We start from the raw sequence: 26,357 nt of genomic DNA on the forward strand, positions 1-26,357 counted from the left end.
ACCCTCGCTCACCCCTCCCTCCCGTCTCGGGTGCTCTTTCCTATTTTTCGGGTCTTTTTTTATTACGGATTGTTTTAGGCAGCTCGCTCTACATTTTTACGCGTACACGTTATTCACTTGCGTTTCCACGATGGTTCGGTGATCGCCGCGTCGAGCGAAAGCGCGTGGCAGTTTATTCAGCGGACAGGTGCACCACGCGGTAACACTGGCGATGTCGCAGGCTCGGCACGGATGCGGCAGCAGCATGGGAGTCCGGCGACATCGCGACGTTGAGTAGCCCCCCGCATTGAGGTAAGGCATGTTCCGATGTTGCAGTGGCCTGGAAGTTCACACGTTCAAGTTTTTGCTAATAACACAAGCGAAACACCCGTAGTTTCAAAGCATTTTGTGACAAACTAGCGGAAGTATACCGGCGATGCCCGGAGTGGTCATATAACAATGGTTGCAAGACACGTTCGGTAATCCAATGAATGGTGTAAACAGGCGCGAATGCGGATTCATGCCGTTAGGGGGGCTTCTTGGAGAAGACTGTAAAATGACTTTGTAGACATTGCTAAGCATTTCATAAATGAGCAACGACCAGACTGATATTCGATGCGGCTGCGAGATAATCGAGAATTTCAGAAATAAACGTTCTAGCCTTTTTTTTCAGCAAAAATGCGTACCTGAAGAGGAGCGAAGCGTGCAGTGTATTCTTGGCGCCTTGGCGTTTTTGCCAACGGAGATGAAACCATAGGGGGGTAGAGGTATACAGCTTTGCTGCAAAAGTCTCTTGTCTTTAAAGCACGAAGCACTTCGGCGCGAGGCGTAAACGAGTGTCCCGGTGTTTTTTTTTTTTTTTTTTTTTGAGCACGCGTTACGTTCTAGCACGAGGCGTAAATGAGTGAGCCGGTGTTTTAGTACCGTGACTACGTGAGACGGCGGTTACGACGACGACGGCATGAGACGCCGATAGGCTGAGCACCTAAGGGGCCAGCCAGCCCCTAAAACATCACAAGGTACTACGAATCGTTAGTCTGAACACGTCGCCACTGTAATTGGAACCTAGAGACCCTTAACACTAGCACTAGCACGACGGCAGCTTAGCTGCGCTATTTTTAGGGAAACTTTAGGGAATTAAATGAGATATCTTTCGGTTTAGCGAGATTAGAACAACAGGCGAGGGTATTAAGGTGTTGCATAGCGGGCATATTCTGTGCTACCGAGGGCACCGAGCAGAGAAACCTTGGGCAGGATTCTTTTTCAATAAAGATAAGGCAGGGGGATATGGGGGAATTTTTCAGCATTAACGAGATCGTCGTAGCCGTTAGGATCAACCTAAACAGGATGCGCGAGCTAAAGGTATACGCACAAGCCTACGCCCCAACTTATAGGTACTCGAAGAAGTCGAATCAGCAATGAATAAGGCAAACATTCAATACACGATAGTAATGCGAAATTTTAACGGCAAGAATTTCAGTTCCCGTCCACTCTGTGAAGAAGTATGACCACCGAATTTGTGGTGCGTGATGTTGGAGTCGCCTTAGCGCCTAACAGGCATATAATGTTTTCCCGGATAGTTCTGGTAAAACAACAGTTACAGCCGTTTTCTGTAACCATACTCCCACCTTATATGGCCATGCATTGTCAACAGACAGTAATTCTGTAACGTTTAAAACTTTCCTGTGAGCTAACTAAAGAAAAGTAAACGAAACGGCGCAATAGTAAAGTGGTCTTAGCGGCTAGTTGACATGTAATTTGGAAACGCTGCAGCTTACAAAGACAAAGCTCACGCCGAACTCCTTAGAGCGAGCTTCACCTCTAAACACGCATGCATTGCTGGAAAGATATATTCCCGACGTCAACATAACCCGTTTTATATCAAAATATGAAGGCCCTAGGACCTTGTTTCAATTATTTTGAGTAACGGTCGATGTCAAGCGACTGCCGGAATCGGGCGGCGCAGCGAGATAACGGACCCAAGTAGAGCCTGGTGTACCGTCGTCAGGGGGTCACGCTGAGGCTTCGAAAACCGCGCGGTTTAAACAGTCATAACCGTTCGAACCTCGTCAACCGGTGGCGCTTGTCATACATCTCCCCGTTGTTGAGCGCAAAGAAAACAACAGGTACATTTCAGGCAAAATTTGTGTATAACCGGCAGCCCCCGCGTTCATTTAGTTAGGAACGCTCGTTGGGTTGGTTTTTACGATGGTAAGAGAAAAAAGCGGCCGCGCCAGAAAGAAATGGCGCGTTCGAAATGACGGAGAAAGGCTCCAGCATACGAAAATAAAGCAAGCACAAAAAGAACAAAACTTCCACTGGCGCAATTTCAGGCAGGAGGGGGAGATAGAGAGAAAGAGAGAGAATTAACTTTTATGAATCCCAATCCGACTCCGTGTGTGGAGGCAGACTAGTGGGGAGACTCCTTAGTCCAGGAGTCCCTCGCTCTGGCTGGCAGTCCGGGTCCGTCTCGCCAGGTTAAGCTGGCAGCCGGGTTCAGAGCTGGACAGCTGCGCCGCCCACTGTGAAGGGGAGGGGTGGGGATTGGGAGGGATGTCGGGTGTGTGGGAGCATTCCCAGACTGCGTGATAAAGAGTACCCCTTTCGGGGCAAAACCTGCACTGTGGCGAGTGAGAGGTGGGGAAGATCAAATGCCAAAGTGTATTGTGAGGGAAGGTCCGGGTTTGGTGATGACGGAGAGTGATTTCATCAGCTTTTTGTTAGAGACGGGTGAGGTGGACGGAAAGCGCAACGAGACAGCTTGTAGTGTGATGGTAAACTTTCAATGAAAAGGCTTCATCACCCTCCCAAAGTGGAATTACTCGTGATTTTTGCATCTTTTTGACAGCGTCAACATTTTGTAAGCCAGAAAACAACGTGGGCTTAGATTTCTTTCTGGGACAGTTTTTCCCCCAGCGAGGCACTTGACTTCCCCCTGTACCGTTGCCGATTCGCGCCCTGACGCTCCCTCGTGCGGCAGCTTTGCATGGACGACACTGCGGACCCGTGCCCTGTTTCGGCTAGACTACCCGGGGAGGAGTACGCGACACTGACGCCCGTGGTGCCTACGTACCACGTGCACCATGGCCCCACCCACGGTCAGCAGGCGGCCGCCACCGCGCTGTTCCCCGCTTTCTTTTGCGGCGGGACGGCCCTGCCGGAGCTGCCGGCGGCCACTGCCGACCTGCACGACCTGCCGGCCATGGCGGCCTTCGTGCCGGCGGCGGTGTGCGCCGAGGAGGCGCCGTCGCCCGACTTTTCCATCAACTCGGACTCGGATGACTCGTCCTCGGAGAAGGTATACCAGCACGGCCTTTCACTCACCTGGGCATGGATATCTCCCGTCAGCGCTACTGAGTGTAACACGAGCAATAGGCCACATGTTACGTGCTTCAAAAATACTTAAGTGTTCAGAAGTCTTTTCGTCGGGGAAGCACTCGATGCTCACGGGGCTTTCCCGAGTGATGAAAACGACAAGAAGAATCTCTTGAGTTTATTGCCTTGGCTAGGGTCTTGCACTGCCTGTGAGAAAAGGCGATCTGATTCGGGTGTTACAACGAAAAACATGCCGCGGAACTTCTTACGAGCTCGACGATCCCACTCTGATGTGAGATAGCATGATTAGGAGGGATGAAAGCAGGAAATTCGCAGGCAAAGAGTAGATTAGGGCTGTGGCTCTCAACCGTGAGTATATATGCCGGGGACCCCTTTCAGCTGATGGGGGGAACCCATGATAAACGATGTTGATTCGTGTTAAAATGTCGAACTGTTCACACTTTCAGTCAAGGTCACCCACATACTTATTCAATTATCGCCTTTTGTGTCTGACTCTTGTGCTGAAACGTGTCATATTGTCAAAAAATTTGCTAGGGCAGCTGGGAGCCACCAAAACCTACATGCCGCCTTCTTGGGCGTTCGGCTTTTCTGCACAGCTGGCATGTTGTGCAGAAAGCCAACCATAAAACACGTGTGGCGCGGGGAAATTAAATGCACAAGTCAGCAGCAAAGCCACCTTTTTGTATACCCTGCAAGGTTTCAAAAAAAAAAAAAAAAGAAGAAAAAAGGAGGCGGTGGGAGTGAAGAAAGTTTCGGAAAGGGCTTCGCGAACCCCTGAAATGCCCGCGCGGACCCGCGGTTCCGCCGTTCCTCTTTTGAGAGCCGTTGATGGTGACGATGATAGAGAAGGGCGAAAACCATTTCCGCTACACTTTAATATCGTACTAAAGACCTTGCAAGAAAATTTTAGCCACTCTAAGAATCTGTGCAAATAGTATGATAGGTGTAACACTGTTTTGGTAGTAGGAAGTGAGCGTCATGACCTAGAGGACAAATTCGTGTGGAAGAAATGCTCGCTCAAATGAACAGAACCAAAGTGGAGTTAGACCGAACATGTGGTGCGGAGATCCGCCCAAGTAACCAAAAGTCCATCGGAGGACAGTGAGAAGTAGAGACAAACAGCACTGCGTGGAGAGACGGGTTAATGAAATCCCTGGAAAAGAATGGATTCAGACGACGCTTCGGAGGGGCCTTCGTCTTGCAACCGGCATACAGGCTTCTGATGGGTAGTAGCTCAAATCGAACCTCACGTTCCCAAGCTCATAAACACGGTGCTGAAGCTGAGAGAAGGAAGTAAGCAACCACGGCCACGCTTCCCAGGCGTTCATACGGGGCCACCATGCTTTGCAGAGTGGGGCAACGGACCCTTTCGCGCCGGAGTGCAAGATCCCGCTGCCGGTGCCGTACTCTGCCTACGACTACTGGCTTGAACCCACCTTCATCCGGAGACGAAACGAACGAGAGCGCCAGAGGGTGAGCACCTTCCCCGTTTTTTAACCGCGCAACTGTTGTAAGGCGAGCCATTTTCGTCCTGAATGTCGTGCGTCACGCATGGGGGGACTAGTGTCACTGGATTAGGTACAGAGTACCGTCACGGAGGCACGCAAGTGAGCAACAGCAGCCATTTTGGTGTTTATCAGTGTTGCCAGACTGTCGCTTCTGCGGCCTCACCGCTAACTTGGACGAGGTCATTTGTAAACAACCCTGCCGAAGACACAGCAACACGGCATCTTCGGGCAGACTTGCGCATCTGAAATGCTGCGAAGCTCGTTAGCTTTGATTCGCATTCGGAACGACGTCAGTCGCGCGCAGCCGCAGAGCAGGGAAGGGCGAGCTGAGACTACCCCAGTTGACCGTCAGAAAACGCATAAACAACAAAATGGCGGCGCCCATGACCCGTCACAGTGTAAACAGGTGTCACGTGATGCGAACTGACCAATGATCACGGCGGCGGCACGGAACAACAGGAGAACAGAGTGCCGATACTCTGTAACCTTATCTAGTGACACTAGGGGAAACACATGTCCGTCCGAGCCATCCGGTTTTCGACGCGGCGCGTCAAAAAAGAACTGGGGGTTATTCAAGCAAAATATTGAGCTGTGCTTTCAAGCTACGGCGCAAGCAAAGCCACTGACTGAAGCTGCGAAAGATGCCACGATCCGGACTGTCGCCGCAGACGACGCTTTAGACGTTTTCAAGAACTCTACGTTTGCCGAAGGTGAAAACAACCAGGACTACCAGACTATGATAGCGAAGTTCAAGGAGTAATGCGCAGGCCAGCAAAACGAAGTGTACGAGACATGTTTTCAGAAAAAGTTTTCAGGACAAGGACGCAGGAAGAAGATGAACCGGCGGAATAATTCCTCAGGGACCTCCGAAAGCAAGCAAGGTTCCGCAGCTTTGGTCCGCTCTACGATTCGATGATTCTAGACCCAATAGTATTCGGCACGAACAACAGGAAGTTGCGTGAAAAAATGTTGAGCGAAAAGGATCTATCCCTGGAAAAGCAGAGCAACTGTGCAAGGCCGCCGAGGCAGCAAGCAAACAGAACGAAGCGTGGAAAGAGAACGAAAAAAAAGCGTTCAGTATTAGCCGAGTTATCGTTCATTAAACTAACTGACTGACTGACTGACTGACTGCAACGGCTTACTTGCACGAATGCTTTGCTCTGTGGACAGCCAATGCACTCGCCATTTGTACAAGTGCGGCACGCACACACGCAGCTGGCTGGCGCCGCATCTTTTCAAAGTGCGTGGCCTCCGCGATTTGCTGCCGGCGGCGCGCCGCCGGCAGCAAATCGCGGAGGCCACGCAAAGTGCTACGAGTTGCACCGCGCCTCCGCCAGATGGCGCCACGGGTCCCGCGACCGAGAGAAGACGCAGTGAAACATCCCCCTCGCGAGGGGCACGATCAAATGCAGAGCATTTCCGGGGGCGCACGTCGTTAAGTAGTTTGCGTTACGTTAATGTTGTTGCACTTGTGGCAACTGCTGACGAGAGAGCGCTCATCAGCAGTAATTTGAATGAGTCAACGATATAAGGCGCGTTCGTAGCGTCCCATTCTGTGTCGGCTTTGTGGCGCAGTGGGTAGAGCATCATGTACATTGCGTTCCGCCCGCAGGGTCAAGGGATCGAAACCGGTCGCCGGATAGTATTTTTTTTATATAGTAGGGACAACGACGGTGCGGACTACGGACGTCAACGCGGGTGACATCGTGAGTTACTGAAATGCTCAGCATTTAATATCTAGCAGATTGGATGCGCGCGGGAGCCGCCGATGGGGCGGGCCGTCCGGCAGCCAAACCGGTTCTCGGGGCGGAGACGCGCGCGGGGACTTGTCGTCCCTTTCCGATCATCTGTTCCAGGTTTCCAGACACGCCCGCGGCCTCGCACACGACCGCGCTAGAGCGGCGGCGTGCGCGTGCCTCCGCTCTAGCCCGGAAGTGCCTCGCAGAGGCCGGTTCCCCGACCCCCCGATAGAGGGCGTAGTGGTCTCGCAGGCGCGGGTTGCTCTCCCTCCCGCCAGCGGAGAGAGGAGAGGGAACCTCCCGGCGCTGACATTTAGCTGTCGATTCCTTTGCGCGAACCGTAGAATTTGCGCAGCGACGGCGCTGTCTTTCTCGGGCGAGCGCCCGTCGACGTTCGAGGTGGCACAAGAGGAGCACAGATCCGCTGTTTCAGAAGATTTCGCACTGGTTGGAACTGGCTCCAACTTTTAAATGCAGAACATTTCAGTAACTCACGATGTCACCCGCGTTGACGTCCGTAGTCAAAGTCCGCACCCCTCCCCCTACACTATATAAAAAAAATACTATCCGGCGCCTGGTTTCGATCCCTCGACCCTGCGGGCGGAACGCAATGTACATGGTGCTCTACCCACTGCGCCACAATGCCGACACAGAACGGGAGGCTACGAACGCGCCTTATATCCTTGACTCATTCAAATTACGTCAAGAAGCTGCTGATACAACGCATTCACTACCACCAACTCCCCAAACACTAAACGTTAACGCAATACACCCACCCCCTATGCGACGCATTTACTCGAGTCCCCCTCGCGGGGAGATGGGCCCAATTTTTTTTAATGCGAAACGAAAGCATTAGTTAACTATTTTGGTCAAAAATCCGGCATTCATTGCACACACAATGGCCGGGAGGTGGTACAAAAATGGCCGACTTCTCATAGGAGAAAAAAACGGGTCGATCAATGGCAGGAATAAAGCCCTATTTTTTCAGAGAAGCTTATAAACGAAGTGACTAATTGATTCGATAAGAGAACGAAGCAAATTTTGCGCTGGAGCCCGCTACCCCAAAAAAATTCGAGACAAACTAGAAACCCCTGGACCACCACAGCTCGGCGACTAAAGAAGAACCCAGTGAAAAGGCTGTTGCCCGGTACTTAGAAACGAGTGTTGTAGACATGTGCCCAGCATTCAGGAGAAATTTTAGCGTGGTAATCACACATGTATCAATTAAGGGAGTAGCGAGGCCTTTTTCCACTAAGAGCGTATACGTAGCGTTCACAAGAGCGATGGCCAAGCGTCTCAGTCGTAGTAGCGGAAAGAGGAAGAAAACGTAGCAAACGGGAAATGATGATGATGATTATGATGATAATGGGGATGATGATGGTGGTTATGATGATAGGACACATGCGTACGGACGTGCCAGTGCCCACGTGTCACTGTAGAAGTCTCAGAAAATACAAACTACTACATACATAAACCGAGACTCTCCCTTAAGTTTCCAAAAAAGTATTATGAAGACTGCGGACGATGGTGGTGATGATGATAGGACACATGCGTGCCAGTGCCCACGTGCCGCTGTAGAAGTCTCAGAAAATACAAACTACTACATACATAAACCGAGACTCTCCCTTACGTTTCCAAAAAAGTATTATGAAGACTGCAGACGATGTCAACAGAAACCCGATTTATTCCATACAGTTTAGAACTGACCAATTACTTGGGACGAAAATAGCTACAAAACCTCGCTAGAGCCCTGGGAGGGAACCCCGTCCAGCTCGAACCCTGCACGGCAGCGGGCGCTGCTTAGTCGGGCCAGGTCCGGCCAAATACCTTCTGGGCACAGAGTTTCGTACAATAACAACTAGAGAGGAATCTGGCGCTGCGATCTTCCGCCGCAATGGGCGTGGTGCATGGAGTGGCGTGGTGGGTAGTTCTGGATTCGGATTGGCGCTCGATGGCTTGCGGAAGTTACTATGGATTCGATTGTGCAGACAGTTTCGTTTTCGTTTTGGACTTTCATGAACGCGTTAGCATACGCGGTGTGTTGAAAGAAGCGTTAAAAATACGTTTCTCCTTGAACTGAATGCCGCACGCGGACGGACGCCGGCCTAAGTAGAAATGTTTTATAACCCAGAGTTGTGAATCGGATGGGTTATCACTTCATTGCCGCACAGCGAGCACCAAAACGCAAATGACAGCGATCTGTGCGGCGAAGTTGTCTGCGAATTAGGAGTTGCGGCGCTGCTCATTCGGCAGAGCAATGTATTGTCGAAGCTGACGACGGTTGTGAATCGCTTGGAACCGCCACACCTTTCCTGCGCGCCGGCTCCTAAGGCGTAGACCAGCAGTAGCGGCGGCTGATAGGAACGCAGCTTTGATTAATGTCACTAATTCAGGCAAGAATAACTTCTCCAAAGGTAATCGGTTTCTTTTTTTTTTTTATGAGCAGAAAGCTTCTCTTCGTATTACAAACTACAAGCGCCGAAACTTTCACAAATACTTTTTAAAGAACTTCGCGTCCTGCTGTATTTGGCGGCAAATGGCAAACCTGCTCCACAAGCCTCTCCGATTCCGCGTCTGCTTTTTATTTAAACGCGCCGTTTTATTTCGTACAAAACCAGTTTATGATCGCTAACTTTCTTGTTTGCCATGTAATTTGTAAACGGAGAACCGGCCAATAAGAGTTTTTTGTCAAAACATAGCCCGCGTATCTACTCCTTTCGTTGCAAACGTCGTCAAAAGACGATAGTCTTTGTAGACATTTGCCAAGGAAATGCCCCCTTTTGCTTTCCCGTTCACCTCTCATGCTGTTTCTGAACCGTCGCGCTCATCCCAAGGTAAACACGCCAAGGGTTTGCTCACAGTGATTTGAATTTACCGCATTCCACTGCTACAGGCCGGGTTCTTCGATGCCAGCGCTGCAGTACGGCGGTGACGCGCGTGAATCGAGGCGGCCGACTAAAAGGTTTATAGAACCGCGTGGCCGTGCTCCACGTGCGTTCCAAGCAGAACGTGGAACCCAGCTAGTGGAACAACCGATTTAGGCCTGGCCAATCCCCCCTTGTGGGTGCGTGCCAAAATCTTTGAGGACATCATCATCATCATCTTTTGTTGCTGTTGTCGCGTGATTTTTCATATGCCGCCTGGAAGTCGCGCGGGCAACAGCAGGCGGCGGTTTTCTGCAGTAGATGTAGAATATCATTTGCTATCGAAAAACCAAGCATCCGTTTTTTTTTAATAAAGGAACACTGTAAATATCCCTTGTGTACTAATTTCCTGAATTATGTTTGCGTAATGTCTTGTTCTTGTTCAACAAAGTTGACAAGTATGAACATATAAACCGGGCTTAGACGTTTACCTTTGGCTGTGAGTATATAAGACTATTGCGCAATAACTACTTTCCTTTGGTCGGGAGGCTGAATCAAGTCACAGGACACAAACTCGACGGACGCACAAAGTCGCGCGACGAATTTGTTCTGTTTCTACTGTGCGTTGGTGCCCAGATCATCTGGAAAAGGCGCGGCTTAGCGGCGCTCAGAGCGCGGCCGCAAAAGTGCACGTTCCCAATGCTTCTAAAAATGCGCTCGCGTCTATTCGATCATCTGGAGGCTGAGCTCACCACGCTGGGGGAAGAGCAGTTCCTTCAGCGGTAGTCCACTCGGTTTATCCGTGTGGTAAACAAGCAAATAGAAGTGTCTATTCTACCCTATTGATGGTGACCTGTTGTTGTGAACTGTCGGGGGTGTGATCTACAATGATCTTTCGGTGTAATAGTGGTTCTAGTAGCTTGTGTACTAGTGAACTATGGAGAACTGTAGAGTGAACTCTGTGTGTAGTGAGCGGTGTGATAGAGTTGTGAAGTGATACATGGAATGTGTTTGGTTTAGGCGACCCGTGTAGTATTCAGAGCAGAGGGCCTTTGTATCGGCTATTAATAAATTTTCTTTCAGGCAGACAGACAGACAGACAGACAGACCAAAATTTATGGTTTTAAGTAGCCCAAGGAAGACTATCGTCTTTAAAAGCGGTGCAGTGCAGTGAAACTTTGTACAGGACGCTGCTCACTTCCCCGGCATTCAAGCATCCGTGGAAATGAGCGTGTAAATATACGCACGCCCGCGAACTCAACACCCGGTCACCGCTGACAATTAAAGCCGACCTCATAAGAAGCACTTCGGGGGCATCCTATCTGACAGCTATTTCGAGTCTCGACACCCCACAATACATGACACCGATCCCTTCGCACTCCTTACATAAATTCCGGAAAATGGGGTACCTCAGAATGTCCACGCTGCGGGGAATATTTGTACATATACCACATAATTTGGGCTTGCGTCCACAATCGCGTCCTCTCTCCCATACTTGATATGCCACCTTCGCCAAGTGGCAAGAGCGGCTGCAGCCGGCCAGCGACCGCTGGCTGAGTTGGAGGCACGGAATAAAGCCTTTATTTAGTGGCCGTAGGCTGAGCCATCTGAAAAAAAAAAAAAAAATGTGTAGCAGAGCGTGGTTTCGATCCACGGACCTCTGGGTTATGGGCCCAGCACGCTTCCACTGCGCCACTCTGCTGGACGAGCGTGCAGTCCGCTACGCTGCACCTATTTCCTGTTGTGAATATGTGCAGTGATGTGTATTAACGGTACTATGTTTATTTTAATTATACAAGCATTTGTGAGCTTGCAGTCATAACATAACCCACTTGCAGTCAATTATGTTTCTGCCTTGCCTCTTGCACCAAGCCACATGTATCTGTATGAAGCCTATGCGAGCGTTCGAGTGCTGTCTCTCACAACCTGCCGCGGAAACGCCCGTTGCGAGATCTTCGAGCCTTCGTTAGTGCGGGCATCTTCCTTATTTTTCATTACACACCACTTGCGATGGAATGCAAATTAAATTTACGTTTATAATCATCCCTCAAACGTAGACTTGGTTGCTGTTACATGGTTAAAGGAGTACTGGCAAAAAATTTTGAAGGCGAGATAACTTCGGCGATAGACTAGCTGGTGCGAACTCACATAAATCATCTGCCAAATATACAGCCTAGAACACATTTATAATCACTTTTAAAGTGTGCGAAACGCAACCGAGCAGCCAGTGGAGGACCTCGCGCAATCGACATTCCCTGGATTTGGAGTATATAAACAACATCCAAACATGTCACAAATTTGTGCTGGCCGCTTCCGCTCTGCCGGCGTTTGTCACCCGCTCGCCGCTCCATACTTACTAAGAAACTCTATGGTCATTCCGATCGGAGGTCGGTGCTTTTGCTCTCGGGCAACTAACGATCCGATCGTTGGCGGAGGAGGCGCCGGGATTTCGTTGGCTCATCGGGCAGCTGGCCGCGAGTTAAGCTCTACAGCGATTCCAGGCAGTCTATTTTTTTTATTACACTGGACGCGGAAAAGCGCCGGGGACACGAACTGCGCACTGAGCCAGCCGCACGGTGGCTGCGCAGGCCGGCACAGGTAGCTCGAGCGATAGCTTGTTACCGCTGCACTAAATTGGACTCCAGTGCCAAACAAGGCAGCACATACGAGAAAGGAGTTAAAGGTGTTGTGCCACAAAATTTTAAGTCTGTAAAAAGCCTGCTGTAGGCTTCCTCTGCATGCAACGACCCTCAACACGAAGTGCTGGGTACAGCAAGCGCTTAATATATATTTTAATTCACTTCTAAAAATTACCTAAATGCTCTTCTGGAAATCGGGACCCATCGCTAGCGCCACTAACCATGACGTCAGTGAATTGCCAGCACAGCAAAGTTTGTGACGTCATACAACGCTAGCGACTCGAGCGACGTCAACGTGAACTCCAGTTACCACAGTTTGTTTGGTCGCTTGGTCGTATCGACACACTATACCGATACGACGGCGACGACGACGTGACGCCAACGAGTCGCAAAACATCGGCCAACTGCCGAAATGCCAGACCGCGTTGTCACACCACGCCGACGGCAACAGAAACACGTCGGCCGATGGAAAGTCGCCGTAGTGTGACTGACTCGCCGACCGAAGACGCCAACAAAACCGGTCGCCTGACTGGTCGCACGACGCGTCGTCAATAGACCGAGAAGCGAAAACTGCGCCCCGACAACATTCGTGCCGCAATGAACGCGGCTCTATTTTGTTAGTTTCTGGAGGGTAATAAACTCAGTAAGTTCCATGAAGCCCATACAACTCAACACTAGCGCTAATGCGATCCGTATTTTGGCGTTCGACGCTTCGGCCGTGCTCTTCGGCGACGCCGCTACCCCGGAATGCGTGTGCGATCGGCTCGCCTGTAGAAAATATAAGGTCAGTTTCGTGCAGAAGAACAGTTACGTAGGGTAATTTGGGTAATAACAGATAGATCAGTATCGGCAAAGGTTTTTAACGTAAAACGTAAAACCAAAGTACGGCAAGCACTATCCCTTCAGTGCAAAATCGCAGTCGCAGCCGGGCACACTTATTTTTGCTAGCGCTTTCGCAGAAGAGCAGAGTTGATGGCGATAAGCTGTCGCGGGGGCTTCGCGGAACCTTGCTGCGCAAGCGCTATTTAAAAAAATCAAAACATCCCCCTCGCGAGGGGCACGATCAAATGCAGAGCATTTCCGCGGGGGGCGTGCCTGCAAGTCTTATGGATTACGTATTGGTTGTTGTTGTTGTAATTGTTGTCTTCCAGCGTAGACATTGTCGATGAAGTCGATGGTGAAACGTGAAACGTGCCGTGAACCCCCTGCCGCGGCTATTACGCAACGTGGAGAGGCTACGACGCAACGTGGCGCGGCTATGACGCAACACAATCCAACACAATCCACTTTAATCCAACCCAATCCAAATCCAATCCAAGCCAAGCCAATCCAATCCAATCCAATCCAATCCAATCCAATCCAATCGAATCCAATCCAATGCCCTTCGCGAGAGAGTGTTATTCGCCCCGAGCGCGAACAGAGTCGGCCCCTGGCGGCGGCGGGACGAACCGCTCCTAGTGTGGATGGCGCTCTCGCGTCGTCTGCTTTTTCACGTTGCGTGCGGCGCAAGACGCGTGCTGCACACGACAAAACAACCAATATGTGTGCTCGTTTGGCAGTAAGCAATGACATAGTTACCTCTGCTTGCGCATTTCCTCTAGAAACGCAATAATCAGCGGCCGTTGTGGGTTAATGCGCTGGTTTAATTCCACGAAACATCTTCGCCGTGGTCACCGCTTGAGTGTGAACATTGCTTCCACACATTGCACTTTTCCTATTGTTGAGTGCAGTCGTCTGCCGTTTCGGGAACGTCGAAGGGTGCTTTTTTAGGATGGCGTGGTGATTATTTAAAGCATAAAAGTTAAGTACGCGAAACGGGTAAGAAGCGACAAGACCTGCGTACGCGTGCAAATTCCACACCCTTGTAAAACTGCGCTGTGTCCTTATAGAAAGAAGAAACAAACAAAAACATTTACACTGCACACGACCCCTGAGCTATCGCCCATACATTACCGGACACGTATTTTACACCAGCAAGCGCCTGTGTGATCGTGTCCTTCCCATATATTTCTAAAATAAATACCATTTTTGGACAGTCGTTGTTTATACTCAGGAGGAGGAATAAACATTTATTCAGCTGTGTTGAGTTGCTAATTTTACGTATTATTTAAAATACGTTTTTATGGATGCGCAAGAGTATTTAGGGGGGATTTTTCGGTAAAATTAAGCAGTTGTGAGTTTGCGTCTGTCATGTGGCATTTCGTGTGTCATTTTCATATATTTCAAATCCGACATGAATCACCTTGTCCAGAAACGTGTCTCACTCAGCATAACCAAATGCCTAATATGGTCACGTCTTAACCTCTTAAGGTGGACCTAAGTTTAAAGAAAGAGGAGAAAACGCGTAATATAATGCACGTTGTTGCCCACATGTGTGAGGGGCGTGTGTGCCTTCACTCGCTGATTTTGTTTTTAATTTTTTCCCACAATGCTTGCTTTCAATACAGTTTTGAAAAAGGCGAGCCACAATTCCTGGACAATCTCGGATCAAAGGGGGGTTAATTAATTTTGAAAATACGTGTTAAAGTACTGCTTTTTCACCGCTACAGAACACAACGCCTAGTGTAGTTTCGATTGTAAGTAATAGTGATAACCGTAGTTTGGGTTTTCGCGTTACACGCGTTCTCTTCTCTCTGCTCTTGCACCGTTGGCAGGACCTCCCCCCTCTTCACGAAAAAAAAGGAAATGCACAGAATTTCATTTTTTAACCAATCCTCAAGAAATAAAAGACAAAGGCGATATTCAGTTTACAAAACAAAGTAGTTACCGGGAACCCGTTGCGCTGATTCGCAACGAGAAATAAAAAGGAAATGTTTTACTACATCTGCAACAGCGCAACTTCATTTATTGCCATCTTTAGTGTTCGTAAGCGACCTTATACGCAAGAATGCAAACACATCTCAGTGTTGCAGGCACCTGTTAGATTTTAAAAGGAACGCAATAGGTCAACAGAGCAGCCGTAACAGAAAATTTGTGCTCACTGTGAGGTCCCAGAAGCTTGGTTTGCACACTGTAAACCTGCTTGTCACTTTGCTAAAACCTAGCTAAACATGAGATGTTGATTGTACTGCGTGCGTTGACAATTCAATTCGCAAGTTCACTTGCGACGAAAGCCGTAAATAAGTGATCCGAAACCGTTATTCATCAAACCTTCCTTCAGAGTCGCTAAAATTTTATTTAAAAGACCCGTTAGAGCGGCTACATTTATATCTCTGCGCTGATCAAAATTCAGTAATTTTATGTTGCCTTTTGAACACACAAAAAATATCGTAAGCTCTTAGAAAGAATTTCGGGGCAGTTAAGTAGTGTTACCATTTCAGGGCATCCCACAAATGCAAGAATGCGTCATGCTACCAGTGAAAGCGATTGAGATTGCCGTTGTAAACTGAATTTCAAAGATCGAGGCTTCCTGATTTGTTTCTATTTATGCTGTTATTGAAGGCTCAAAGCCATAGTCGGGAAAGATCGAGCTTGCTACGAGCCACAGCGTACAAGTTCATTGTCACAATTACGGCCATTCTGAGATTCCCGATGAGCCGTCGCTTTTTTTGGCGTAGTAATAAAAACTGACTGCCGCTTCCATGCTATACATTGAACGTTGAGGAACCGAACTACAGCATACCACTCTTGTTTGCACCTTTCGTGCGCTCATACTGCGAGAAAAAAGCACGAAGCGCGCCCACAGTGTGCATTCCTACGGGCCGCTCTGCGGAGCATCCACACTAGCAGCGCGACGGTGTCGCCACCTACATGTCGAGCTCGCGGCGAATAGCGCCGAAATCGCGCCACCACATGAACGCGAACCGAACGCGGCGAGAGAGGGTGTTGCGAGCGGAGAGAAGGCGAGGAGGACGCGGGGGAGAGGGCGCACCTGTGGCCGACGGTTGAATGAGTCAAGGATATAAGGCGCGTGCGTAACCTTCCATTCTGTGTCGGCTCCGTGGAGCAGTCGGTAAAGTGCCGTGTACCTTGCGTTCCGCCCGCAGAGTCGTGGGATCGAAACCCGCCGGAAGGTATTATTTCTTTATATAGTGTAGGGTGCGGACTACGTAGTGATGCGGACTACGGACGCCAACGCGGGTGACATCGTGAGTTACTAAAATGCTCTGCATTTAAAAATTGAGTTTACAAGCCAGGAATTCTGTAAACTAGCTAGTAAACACCGACGTACGACTCCAAGGATGGGCCTCCATCTAGTACACCGGCTATATCGCGGTGTGAAATCGTTTGTTTGCTGGCTCAGTGGGGTTCTGCTTCCGGCCACCACCGTGAACGGACGCAGAATGCAGGGCTCCTCAGGAGCGGTTAATGCGGCCACGTCTGGCCGTGGTATCAGGTTTCTTGTGCAGGACGATGAAGAGTACCAGGTTTCTCTGCCAACTTTGCCAACAGGTCGTATTGTTTTTAATACTGTTTTTTTGCACGGTGATATGAGGGCCCGCCCGTACCGCGTCGAAGATTTCCGAGACGCGTTGGCGCGTTTGGAACTGCTTCCCGAGGTGCTTTCCTTGGGAGCGTTCCAGATGAGTCACGTTTGGGCAGTGACTTTCAAGAATGAGCAAGCTGTGAAGAAGATGCTCGAAGCGAAGGACGTGAGAGTGAAGGGACGGCAGTGTATTGTCATCGACCCAGCAAACCAGGACCTCCGGCTGAAGTTGCATTGGTTGCTACACAATGTGACCGAAGAAGACGTCCGTGTTGCCCTTTCCCCGTACGGCAGAGTCACCGACGTTACCAGGGAGAGGTGGAGAGTTCAAGGCATCCACGACAAGGGCTCGACTACGCGGGCAGTTACCCTCAAGCTCAAGGCGGGCGTGAGGGCCGAGGACCTTCCGCACCAGCTCCGAGTGGCGGGCGAGTCAGCGCTCGTGGTCGCGCCCGGGAGAGCCCCGCAGTGCCTGCGCTGCCAGAGTACGGGACATATGCGCCGGGACTGCAAGGTCCCGCGTTGCAGTGTCTGTCGCCGCTTCGGCCACGAGGCGGCACAGTGCACGCGGACGTACGCCGCCGTAACCGGACCCGTGCCAGACGACAGCTCGGCCGAGCTTGTCATGGACGCGGAGGAAGCCGAAGAGTTGGCCGCGGGAAGTGAGCCGCCACGGCAACCGACGCAGGAGGCCGGAGCAAAAGTGCCAGGGAGTTCGGCTCCTCCACCCAGGGACGAGGAAATTGTTCGTGAGGAGGAGACTACATCGCCGGTTGCGGCAACGGTTTCAGCTGCCAGCGTCGCACCGGAGGCCACCTTGTCTCAACAAACGCCGACGCGAGCCACCGAAGACGCCGGGGACGCCGCCAGTAACAGCGACGCTAATGAGGTGCGCGGTGAAGATGGTTCGGTGACGAAACGTCCCCGGCACGAACGAGACAACCAGGCGGCGAAGGAGGACACGGCTACTGACGGTAAACCGGCCCCTAAAGGGCTAGTGACTCGTCGTTCGTCCCTCAAACCAAAGCCAAACAGTACGCCGTACGAGCGAACGCCAGCCACGGCCAAACCGCCGTGAAAGTGTGCGTGCATCCGGGTATCCCTCCACCGTTTTTAAGTGCGAATGCACTTTATAAGCGACCCCAAACCATCCACCGCCGGCGGCGGCGGCGGCGGCGTCGGCGGCGTCCGCAGTGCTCCTCTATATTTAAAAAAGAAACAGCATCCGGCGCCAGGTTTCGATCCGAGGACTTTGCGGCCGCAGCGCAACGCGCTACCGACTAAGCCACGGAAGCCACGCTGATATCAGTGTGAGTAACGCGCCTTATATCTTTAACGCATTCAAACTACGTCGTTAGCGGCGTGCGTTGGCGACTCAGCGGCGTTATAGCGGCTTGATAACTGCGTGGTGTACACGTGATACTACAAACCCGATGGAAGAGATGGAAGAGAAGGCGGCGAGGAGGTGGGCTGCGGGGGCCGAGCGCAAGCGCCGCAACCGGGCCGACAACCGTGCATTCGCACTTTCACATTCTCCCCCTCGGGGAAATGCGGGGGAATTTTTTTTTTGTTGTTGTTTTTGTCGCATTCTTTGGCTCATTGAGAACGCTTGTTTGACGTTTACCAGTGTTCGCGTCAATATGAAGAATCAACGAGAAGTGTTAATGACGCCTTTGACGGTTTGCAGTGTGGCGCCCGTGCGCACAGGTTCCCTCGAGGCGTTTCCCCCGTTTTTGAATGCGCCATATTCGCCCGCGCGTCCTAAGTTTTTCGCTGCCTCAAAATGCTAAATTTTAACACCCCTGTTCGTATCGCCACACTAAACGTTCGTGGTCTGGCTGACAGGCGTCGGCAAAACCAAGTTTACCGCTTGGTTGCCGATAAAGAACTCGATATTGTGGCGATTCAGGAAACGAAAGTTGAGGGAGAAGGGCAAACGCAGCGTATGGCGCAAACTTTCAATGCGCATCACCATGTTTGCGTAAGTCACGCAGTTGGCGTTTCTGGGGGGTGTATGCTGGTAATTAAACAGAGTTTGGGCGTTGCAATTGAATCCGTCACGGCTTGTCTTGCAGGGCGGTTCATAGTTTGCGATTTTAAGTTTTTGTCGCGCGATTGGCGTGTTGTAGTTGTGTATGCGGCGACACGAGCGAACGAAAGGAAAGTTTTTTTTGAAAATATCCGTAAACGACTGGACACTGAACGTATAGTTGTTTTTCTAGGAGACTTTAACTGTGTATGCTCTGCGCGCGACAAGTCCAGTGATACGCCATTCCGTGACTCGAGCATCTTGGCGTTGATTGAGGCAGCATCAGACTATTGTTTAGAAGATGTCGGGGATGCGCTTCTTGGCGTAAGACAAGTGCATTTCACCCATTTCCAGGGCACAAGCCACGCCCGCTTGGATCGGGCTTATGTTTCCCTCGAGCTATTACCTGAGTGCGGTGATTATTGTGTGTCACCCGTGTCGTTTAGCGACCATTGCCTGGTTTCTTTTACCCTTGGTGGGCGCAAGCCAAGCGCAAACACGTTTAATTGGAGTCTTTGGAAAATTAATAGTAAGCTATTGCAGGAGGAAGAATTTACAACTGAAATAAATGAAAAAATACGACGTTTACCAGATAGGAAAACTAGCTGGTCCTCTAGGTGGGAAATTTTCAAACAAGAAGTAAAGTTGAGTGCGATAGAAAAATCAAGTGCACGGAAGTATCGTGAGAGACAAAGAGAACAACTTCTACGTAAAAACCTCGCATCGCTTACTAATGAAGAATCCCAGTCGCCGGGGTCGCAATTTGAAGAGATTAAAAGGGTTAAATCGGAGCTTGAAGTTATAGACCAGAATAAATACCACGGTGCCCTGGTGAGAGCAAGGGCGGAAAAGTTGCTATTGGGTGAAGCGCCCACCAAGAGAGCACTTACATCAGAAAAGCGCTACGCTTGTAGAAATCATATAGTCGAAATCGAAAATCACGGAGTGCTAACGACTGACCGTACGCAGATAGAGGGTGCTTTTAAGGATTTTTATGAAGCCCTTTTTTCTGTTCATAAGGTCGACGCCGATAATTTCAGAGACGAATTCTTGAACTTAATGCCCAGAATAGAAGACGACATGAAGGCTATTCTTGAGATGCCAATCACCATAAATGAAATTTTGAGTGCCATTGATGATTTAACCCCAGGTAAAACGCCAGGCCCAGATGGCCTAAGTGCGTGTTTTTACAAGGCCTTTAAAGACACACTTAGCGTAGTGTTATGTGAAGTTTACGCCGAAGCGTACGAAAACAACAGACTGCCACCATCCTTTACTCTATCTCACACAGTTCTCATTCCAAAGACTGAAGATGTCATTAAACTGAGGAATGTAAGAGCGTACCGTCCAATTAGTCTCTCAAATGTCGACTATAAGATATTAATGAAGGTCTTAGCCGCTCGGTTGCAATTAGTAGTGAAAGAAATAGTCGGACCACACCAAACATGCGGCATTAAGGGTCGTTCTATTACGACCAATACCCACGTGGCCCGTAGCATCCTGGAATGCTCTGACAGCCTTGAGCAAGGAGTAGCAATGGTACAAATAGACCTAGAAAAAGCGTTCGACAAGGTCTCCCACGAACTGCTATTGATGATTCTTGAGCACACAAACGTAGGAAAAATGATTACGGATGGTGTACGCATGGCGTATAGAGACTGTAGTACAAGTTTGGTGGTCAACAAGTCGGTAGGCGCTCCAGTTCAGGTCAGCCGTTCTGTGCGCCAGGGGTGCCCACTGTCCTCGCTGCTATTCTGTATGTTTATTGAAACGTTTTGTGTAAACATCCTTAAAAATGAGAAAATCAGCGGGTTTTCATTACAGTCCTGCGAAGTTCGTGTGCTCGCTTATGCAGACGACATTGCTTTGTTTTTCCAAGACACGAGTAGCATCCACGAAAGTATAAGTGTTCTTAAAAGGTTCTGCCTCTAGACTGGTAGTTCCGTCAATTGGGATAAGTGTATTGGTTTCTGGCACGGAAGCTGGTTGTGGAAGCCACGTACATTCGCAGGTATCAGCCGGGTAGACACGCCAGTGAAATACTTAGGTGTCCCCCTAGAAAACTATCGTGACAGTGATCCTTTCTGGCGCAGGCAAGCCACCGAAATCCGTGATAAAGCGGATAAGTGGGGGGGTAAGCAGTTGTCCGTGTTCGCGCGAGCGACTGTGTGTAATCTATTCTTTGTGTCAAAACTTTGGTACGTGATGCAGGTTCTGCATTGCTCGCGTGCCAATGTTCAAAGATTGCACAGGGTGTTTGCTGTCTTTATTTGGTGTTCCACTTGGGAGCGCACAAGCCGAACCAACCTGTTTAGACGAGTGCGCTGTGGGGGCCTTTCCCTGGCGCACCTTTTTCTACGCCAGGTAGTGAACCGCTTTCTTTTTTTACGTGATGTGCAAAACCCATTTTTGCGCACCGTGTGTCAAGTGCGCCTAGGTAGAGTTTTACCCGAATTTGTTGTTACTTCTTGTGTTCGTGACGGTGGCATTCATGGCTATCTACGTGAGGTGGTACTTTCGGCAAGGTTTTTATTCTCGCGGTTTTCTTTCGAATATCTGGCTACCGTGCACAGAAAAAAGCTGTATAGAGACCTTCTTGACACCACTTTGCCGACTCCTTTGTACCGATCCCTATACAGTGCAGGGCCAGGACAAGATGTGTGTCAGCGTGTGAAAAAAATGACTGTCCCGCCTTATGTAAAGTCTTTTTTCTTTAAATCACACGTGGGAGTATTACCCGTTAAAACTTGGATGATTGAAAAAGGTTTGTTTGTTCCCTGGGGGCCTGACTGCTTGGTTTGTAAAAAGCCAGAAACAGTAGAGCACGCATTCATAGACTGTTGGGACGGGGTGTTCCTGTGGGACGTTTTGCAGAGAACACTAAAAAAGGATTTCCCGTTGGATAGCCATGGAATCAGGTTCTTGGCCGTTGAAAACTACGGCGGCGTCCCGTATGATCTTTTGATGTTGCTGGCCCTGCATAGTATATGGAAAGCTCGAATGGCAGTTCGTCATAATGATGTAGATGTGAAACCGAGCAGAGAGTTGTTCTGCCAGAGTGTGCGGGAGATCTTAGAAGTGTATAAAGCCCAACCATCTCCACCTGACTGGTTAAATGAGTTGGAAAGTGTGGCATGGCTTCGGCCTTTTTAACAAGCGCGCACTAGCAAGTGACGTGCTGATGTCTTTTCGCGCTTTGTAATTCTTTTTTTTTTGTTCTTATTGTGTATACCGAAGACAGGCAATAAAGAGAAAAAAAAAAAAGTTCGCTGGCTCAGTGGTCTCGCGCGTTCCGCCCGGTCGGTCAACGTTGCCGGTTCGATTCGCGGCGGGGGCAGTTTTTTTTTTTTAGCGTTTTTTTTAGCATTTTTATGGTGTGCAAATCCATGGTTTTCATTTGTCTGCATCCGAGGATGCAGACAAAGAATCCGCGTCGGAGCTGTCGCGGCTTGACGTGACGAGTCGGCGTGTTTACTTCCGTGGTGAAGCACGTATGTGGGGGAGCAGACGCCGCAGTAAAGTCGCAACGTACCGCAGCGCCGCCGTGGCAGAGCCTCCTCGCAACACTGTGACGTCACTGCTTGAATCGGCGCCCAGAAACCGAAACCGAATCCTGTTCACATGAATCGTGCGATAATAAATTTTTTACTCAGAATATGTGCATGTAAGAGCATGTATCATGCTTTCTAACGAATTATAAAACGTTTGCAACAAAGAATGCACAAGCAACAAATTTGGTGGCACAACACCTTTAATGATGCGATGGCGAATTGCATTGAAAATCGTCATCTGCATTGCTTATGAGGGCGGCAATCGAATATCCACCGCAGTGCAAGCCAAACACATCTGTAGGCAGATCGACCAGCTGCTCCCAGCGCGCTTATCCGCACCCGCTGTTTCGAGCGTCGCGCGTCGGTCTCTAGCCGCGGCAGCAATTTGCACTCGCGGCGCCTGCATCACGTCCACGGTCACTTTTTAATTGAACGCCTGACGAGATCAGTACGTAGGGGCATTAGCAGAAACTGCCGGCGACGCGGAATCGACAGTTTTACGGCAGCTCTGCTCTGCAATATCCGGCCGACAGTCACGTGGGAAGCTTTGTTTATATTAAATCCAGCCTTTCGCGGCACCCGCTGAAACCGAAACTGTGACTGGCCGCATTAAAAACGTCTCTAATTAAACAACCGTCGCGCGCTGAAGCAAATGAGGTTTCTACACGTGATAAATAGGTCATTAGCTACTTATCGCAACAAAAAAAAAAAACAAGATTCAAAATTTCTGTGTCAGTGCCTCTTTAAATGCATCGTGTCAACCGCAAATTTAAAATGTTGGTTTCAAGCACCGAAGCTTCACTAGGACTAAGAGGGGCGCCGTAGTGGAAGACTCCGGATTAACATACCTCCTGGGGATCCTTAACGTGCGCCCAAATCTCTACACATGGGAGTTTAAGCTATTCACCTCCTTGAGAAGAACAGCTCCACTAATGAGCCACTTGGCGGTTTCAACATCCAGCTACAAGTAGTCCGGATGGCCGAAGCCGCCGCCAGCGACCAAGGACTCCTGGCTGATGGCTAAGGGGGAATGTGCGGGAGCTCCCACCTCTCCTACTCCAACCCCTTACCGCGCAACAATACAAGTTCTCTCTCTCTCAACAGCAAGCTCACATGACACGCCAGCAACGCGTCATGTGTTCACTAGTGCAACGGTACTTGCCACTACGTGAGAAGGGCAGTGGCCTGTTTTGCTGACTTGCACTTGAGTGCCTAGAGTCCCCTTTTGCAAAACCAATGCCTTACCGACTATGCCACGCCATGTTTGCCCTCTACGAGCAAAGCATTGTACATAGGGTCTGAACAGCACGCATTGCTAAACACTGCCATACCGCCTTGCACACTTAGCACCACTGGAGTACATGAAATAAATATAGAGTGAATCGACCTCCTTCCCGAAATATCACAGGGCACAACACAGGGGAAATCTTCGACGCACACAATTTCTCGTACCCACCTCTTTGGTTACTTGACTCTGAGTGGAGGCTGTGCTATGAAGATACGCGTTAAGATGGGCCATCGCAGTTAAAGGGACCTTGCAACATTCTTTGAGCAGAGCAAATAAACCTGTGCGATGTTTAAATTACACTGCCAGGAATACCTGAGCCAAATATTAGACGTGCACGTGAAGCGGTGAGCACGCAAACCGCTGGTAAAGATTCAGAAAAACCAACCGCGCTGTCTTCAATTCTCCGCATTATGCACCATTGGCACGGCCTAAACTACGTCAGCTAGGCCATGGCTATCCTATTGGCTTTTGCTGGTCAACTTCACGGCTTATTTCTCGCATTTCCTGTGATGATCCACAGTCTTCGGCACTGTGTGCCAACCTCTTGTATGCCTCAACCAATACGCATGGTTTCGGCGTTTCTTCTGTATTTTGAGTGTGTGCAGGGTTTGAGTGACAAACTCAATACTTCCCTTTCAACCGGACCACATGAAAACGAGCATTTACTGCTTTAAAACGCCCTACCAGTCTGAGCGCGTGCTTTTGAGCAGGCGCTCAGACTGTTTATTTCAATAGACTTAGTTTATTTTACAGGGTATCACGAGCTCTTTAACTCTAACGCGTTAAAATTGGTGTTTATTTCACGCTGGCAATCGGGGGGACTTCAAGGTTCTCTTGAAAACACTCTCCGAAATTTGGCATTTGGAAATGAATAAATAATGACAGTAAATAGCATTGATAACTTCTAACAAATGAAACACTTTGCTCACAAAAAGCTGGTCATCGATTGTTCTCTCACCCTTGTTTACATACATTACTGTGATCTGCTTGCGCAACTCCTCGGTCTTCATTTCGAGGCCTGTCTGATCGCTGAACATATCTCAACTGAGAGAAGGTTTTCTCGACAAGAAAGCTTCCATTAGCTAGGCACAACAATGTCAGGGTAGCATCTGCACAGCCTGAGCTTGCGGGAGGTAGAATCATTCCAATATTCAACGAGTTTGGAAGGTGTGTTTGTGGGGCTTGCTTCCAGCAAGTACTGGTTGGGAACGGCGGAACGCCAAAATACAATTGTGCAGACCGCTCCTTAGGAAAGGTATATGCGGGGAGAAATCGGGTTTAACCTGAAAACGAACAACCGCAATCAATACGTCACTATAGTGTGAAACTTGAAAGTTTATCAATATCTCTTTCATTTTTTTTATTTTTCAGCCAAAAGGACGTCTTTTGGGGCTAGAATAAAGCTGAACAATTTACCAAAGACTGGTTCCTTGAAAATGAACGAAGTTGTGTTCAACTTAAATTAAGGACTACTCAGCGTACAATGGAACGGACGATGACAAGAAGAGAGCGGAGTGGGTCAGGGAACAAACGCGTGTTAAGAACATATTAGTAGAAATCAAGAAGAAGAAATGGCCGTGGGCAGGGCATGTAATGTGACGGCAAGATAACCGTTGATCATCTAGGGTAACAGACTGGATCCCTAGAGAAGGAAAGCGTTGCAGGGGGCGGCAAAAAGTTAGATGGGCAGATGAGATCAAGATGTTTGCGGGGATAAATTGGTCGCAGTTAGCACAGGACCGGGGTAATTAGAGATTAGTGGAAAAGGTCTTTGCCCTGCAGTGGGCGTAGATAGGCTGATGCTGCTGCTGATGATGATGTTTTGTCCCTGTGGCCTCTTTCAGGTGCGGCACGTCAACGACGGCTTCGAGCGGCTTCGCTGCCGGCTTCCGCTGCCCGCCCGAGACAAGGACAGACGGCTCAGCAAGGTGGAGACGCTACGCTACGCCATCAGCTACATCAGGCACCTGCAGAGGACCCTGGGGATGGCCGACGACGACGACGAGGACGACGAGAACAGCAGTCGGCGGTAGCATCCGCTGTAGTCCCCGAGCAGGGGACCGCCTTCACCAAAGGCCGGGCAAAGTGAATACCAAATAAACGACTGACACACTGGCCAGCCTTGCCTGTCTGTTGGCTTCACAAGTCTGGCATGCAACCAGAACACAGGAAAGCAGCACAGTCCTCTTGATTGATTGTAGGGTTTAAAGGGACAGACAACAGATTTTTGTCTAGTATATGTTCCCTATCCCAAATGAAAGGGCATCCCTTAGGGCACTTTAACGAGAAACGGTTTTGCTGATGACGGCCTAGAACTTTTTAAATCGAAATTTTTAGATCTACGAGCCGTATGTGTCCTCCCAAAAATAATGCTGGCAACCATGACATACAGTAGCGCGGACATACTTTTGTCTGTATGCGAGATGAAAAATAATATTTAAAAACTTGTCCCCAGCTAAAAAAAAAAGTGTAAATAACAGGCTTTTTTATTCCTTTGTGTGTTTTTTTAATTCGCTAGTCTATTTTGCATGAAGGCGCCATCTGTTGGGATGGACGATAGACAGAATCTGGCTTCACGTTGCAGAAACAGTTTTATGACCAACACTGTTTTGTCTACTGTTCTTCCAAAAATGGCTAATTATCTCCATTTTGGGAACTAGTTGACTTACTCAAAAAATAATGGCATATTTGAAATCGGTGGGAAAAAAGCAAGACTGACAAGTTTCACAGAGTGCTGAAAAATTCAGACAAATTGTTTTAAGAGGCATGTCTCCCCTTAAAAATTTAAACTTCATAAGACAACACTAGGCACTACAACAACAACAAAAAAAAGCTGGGCCAAACATGGCCCTTCACTACTTCGGCCACCATCCTTCCCCCCCCTCATTTTCTGTAACCGTAAATTGGTTAACAGTTATTACCGCTCACGCAGAGCCTATACTTCAATGCAAATAGAGAAATGTTTTTCATTCCAGAGGCCTTACTGCGTGCTCTTTTA

General features: G+C 49.3%; 1 protein-coding gene and 1 non-coding gene across 2 annotated transcripts; one reads left to right on the forward strand and one right to left on the reverse strand.

Annotated features, from left to right (window-relative positions):
• Positions 1–106: 106 nt before the first annotated feature.
• On the forward strand, positions 107–25,471 carry LOC144143493 (uncharacterized). Its single transcript, XM_077675260.1, has 4 exons — positions 107–291; positions 2,960–3,277; positions 4,666–4,788; positions 25,204–25,471. The coding sequence occupies exons 2-4, from the start codon at positions 2,966–2,968 to the stop codon at positions 25,390–25,392; spliced, it is 624 nt and encodes a 207-aa protein (XP_077531386.1). The 5' UTR covers positions 107–291; positions 2,960–2,965; the 3' UTR covers positions 25,393–25,471.
• Positions 11,057–11,128, reverse strand: Trnam-cau (transfer RNA methionine (anticodon CAU)). Its single transcript has one exon. It is a non-coding gene; the product is annotated as a tRNA-Met (tRNA).
• Positions 25,472–26,357: the final 886 nt, after the last annotated feature.

The sequence above is a fragment of the Haemaphysalis longicornis genome, unplaced genomic scaffold (assembly GCF_048455015.1).
Source record: "Haemaphysalis longicornis isolate Haplotype H1 unplaced genomic scaffold, Haemaphysalis longicornis Haplotype H1 scaffold_6, whole genome shotgun sequence".
Classification (NCBI taxonomy): Eukaryota; Metazoa; Arthropoda; class Arachnida; order Ixodida; family Ixodidae; genus Haemaphysalis; species Haemaphysalis longicornis.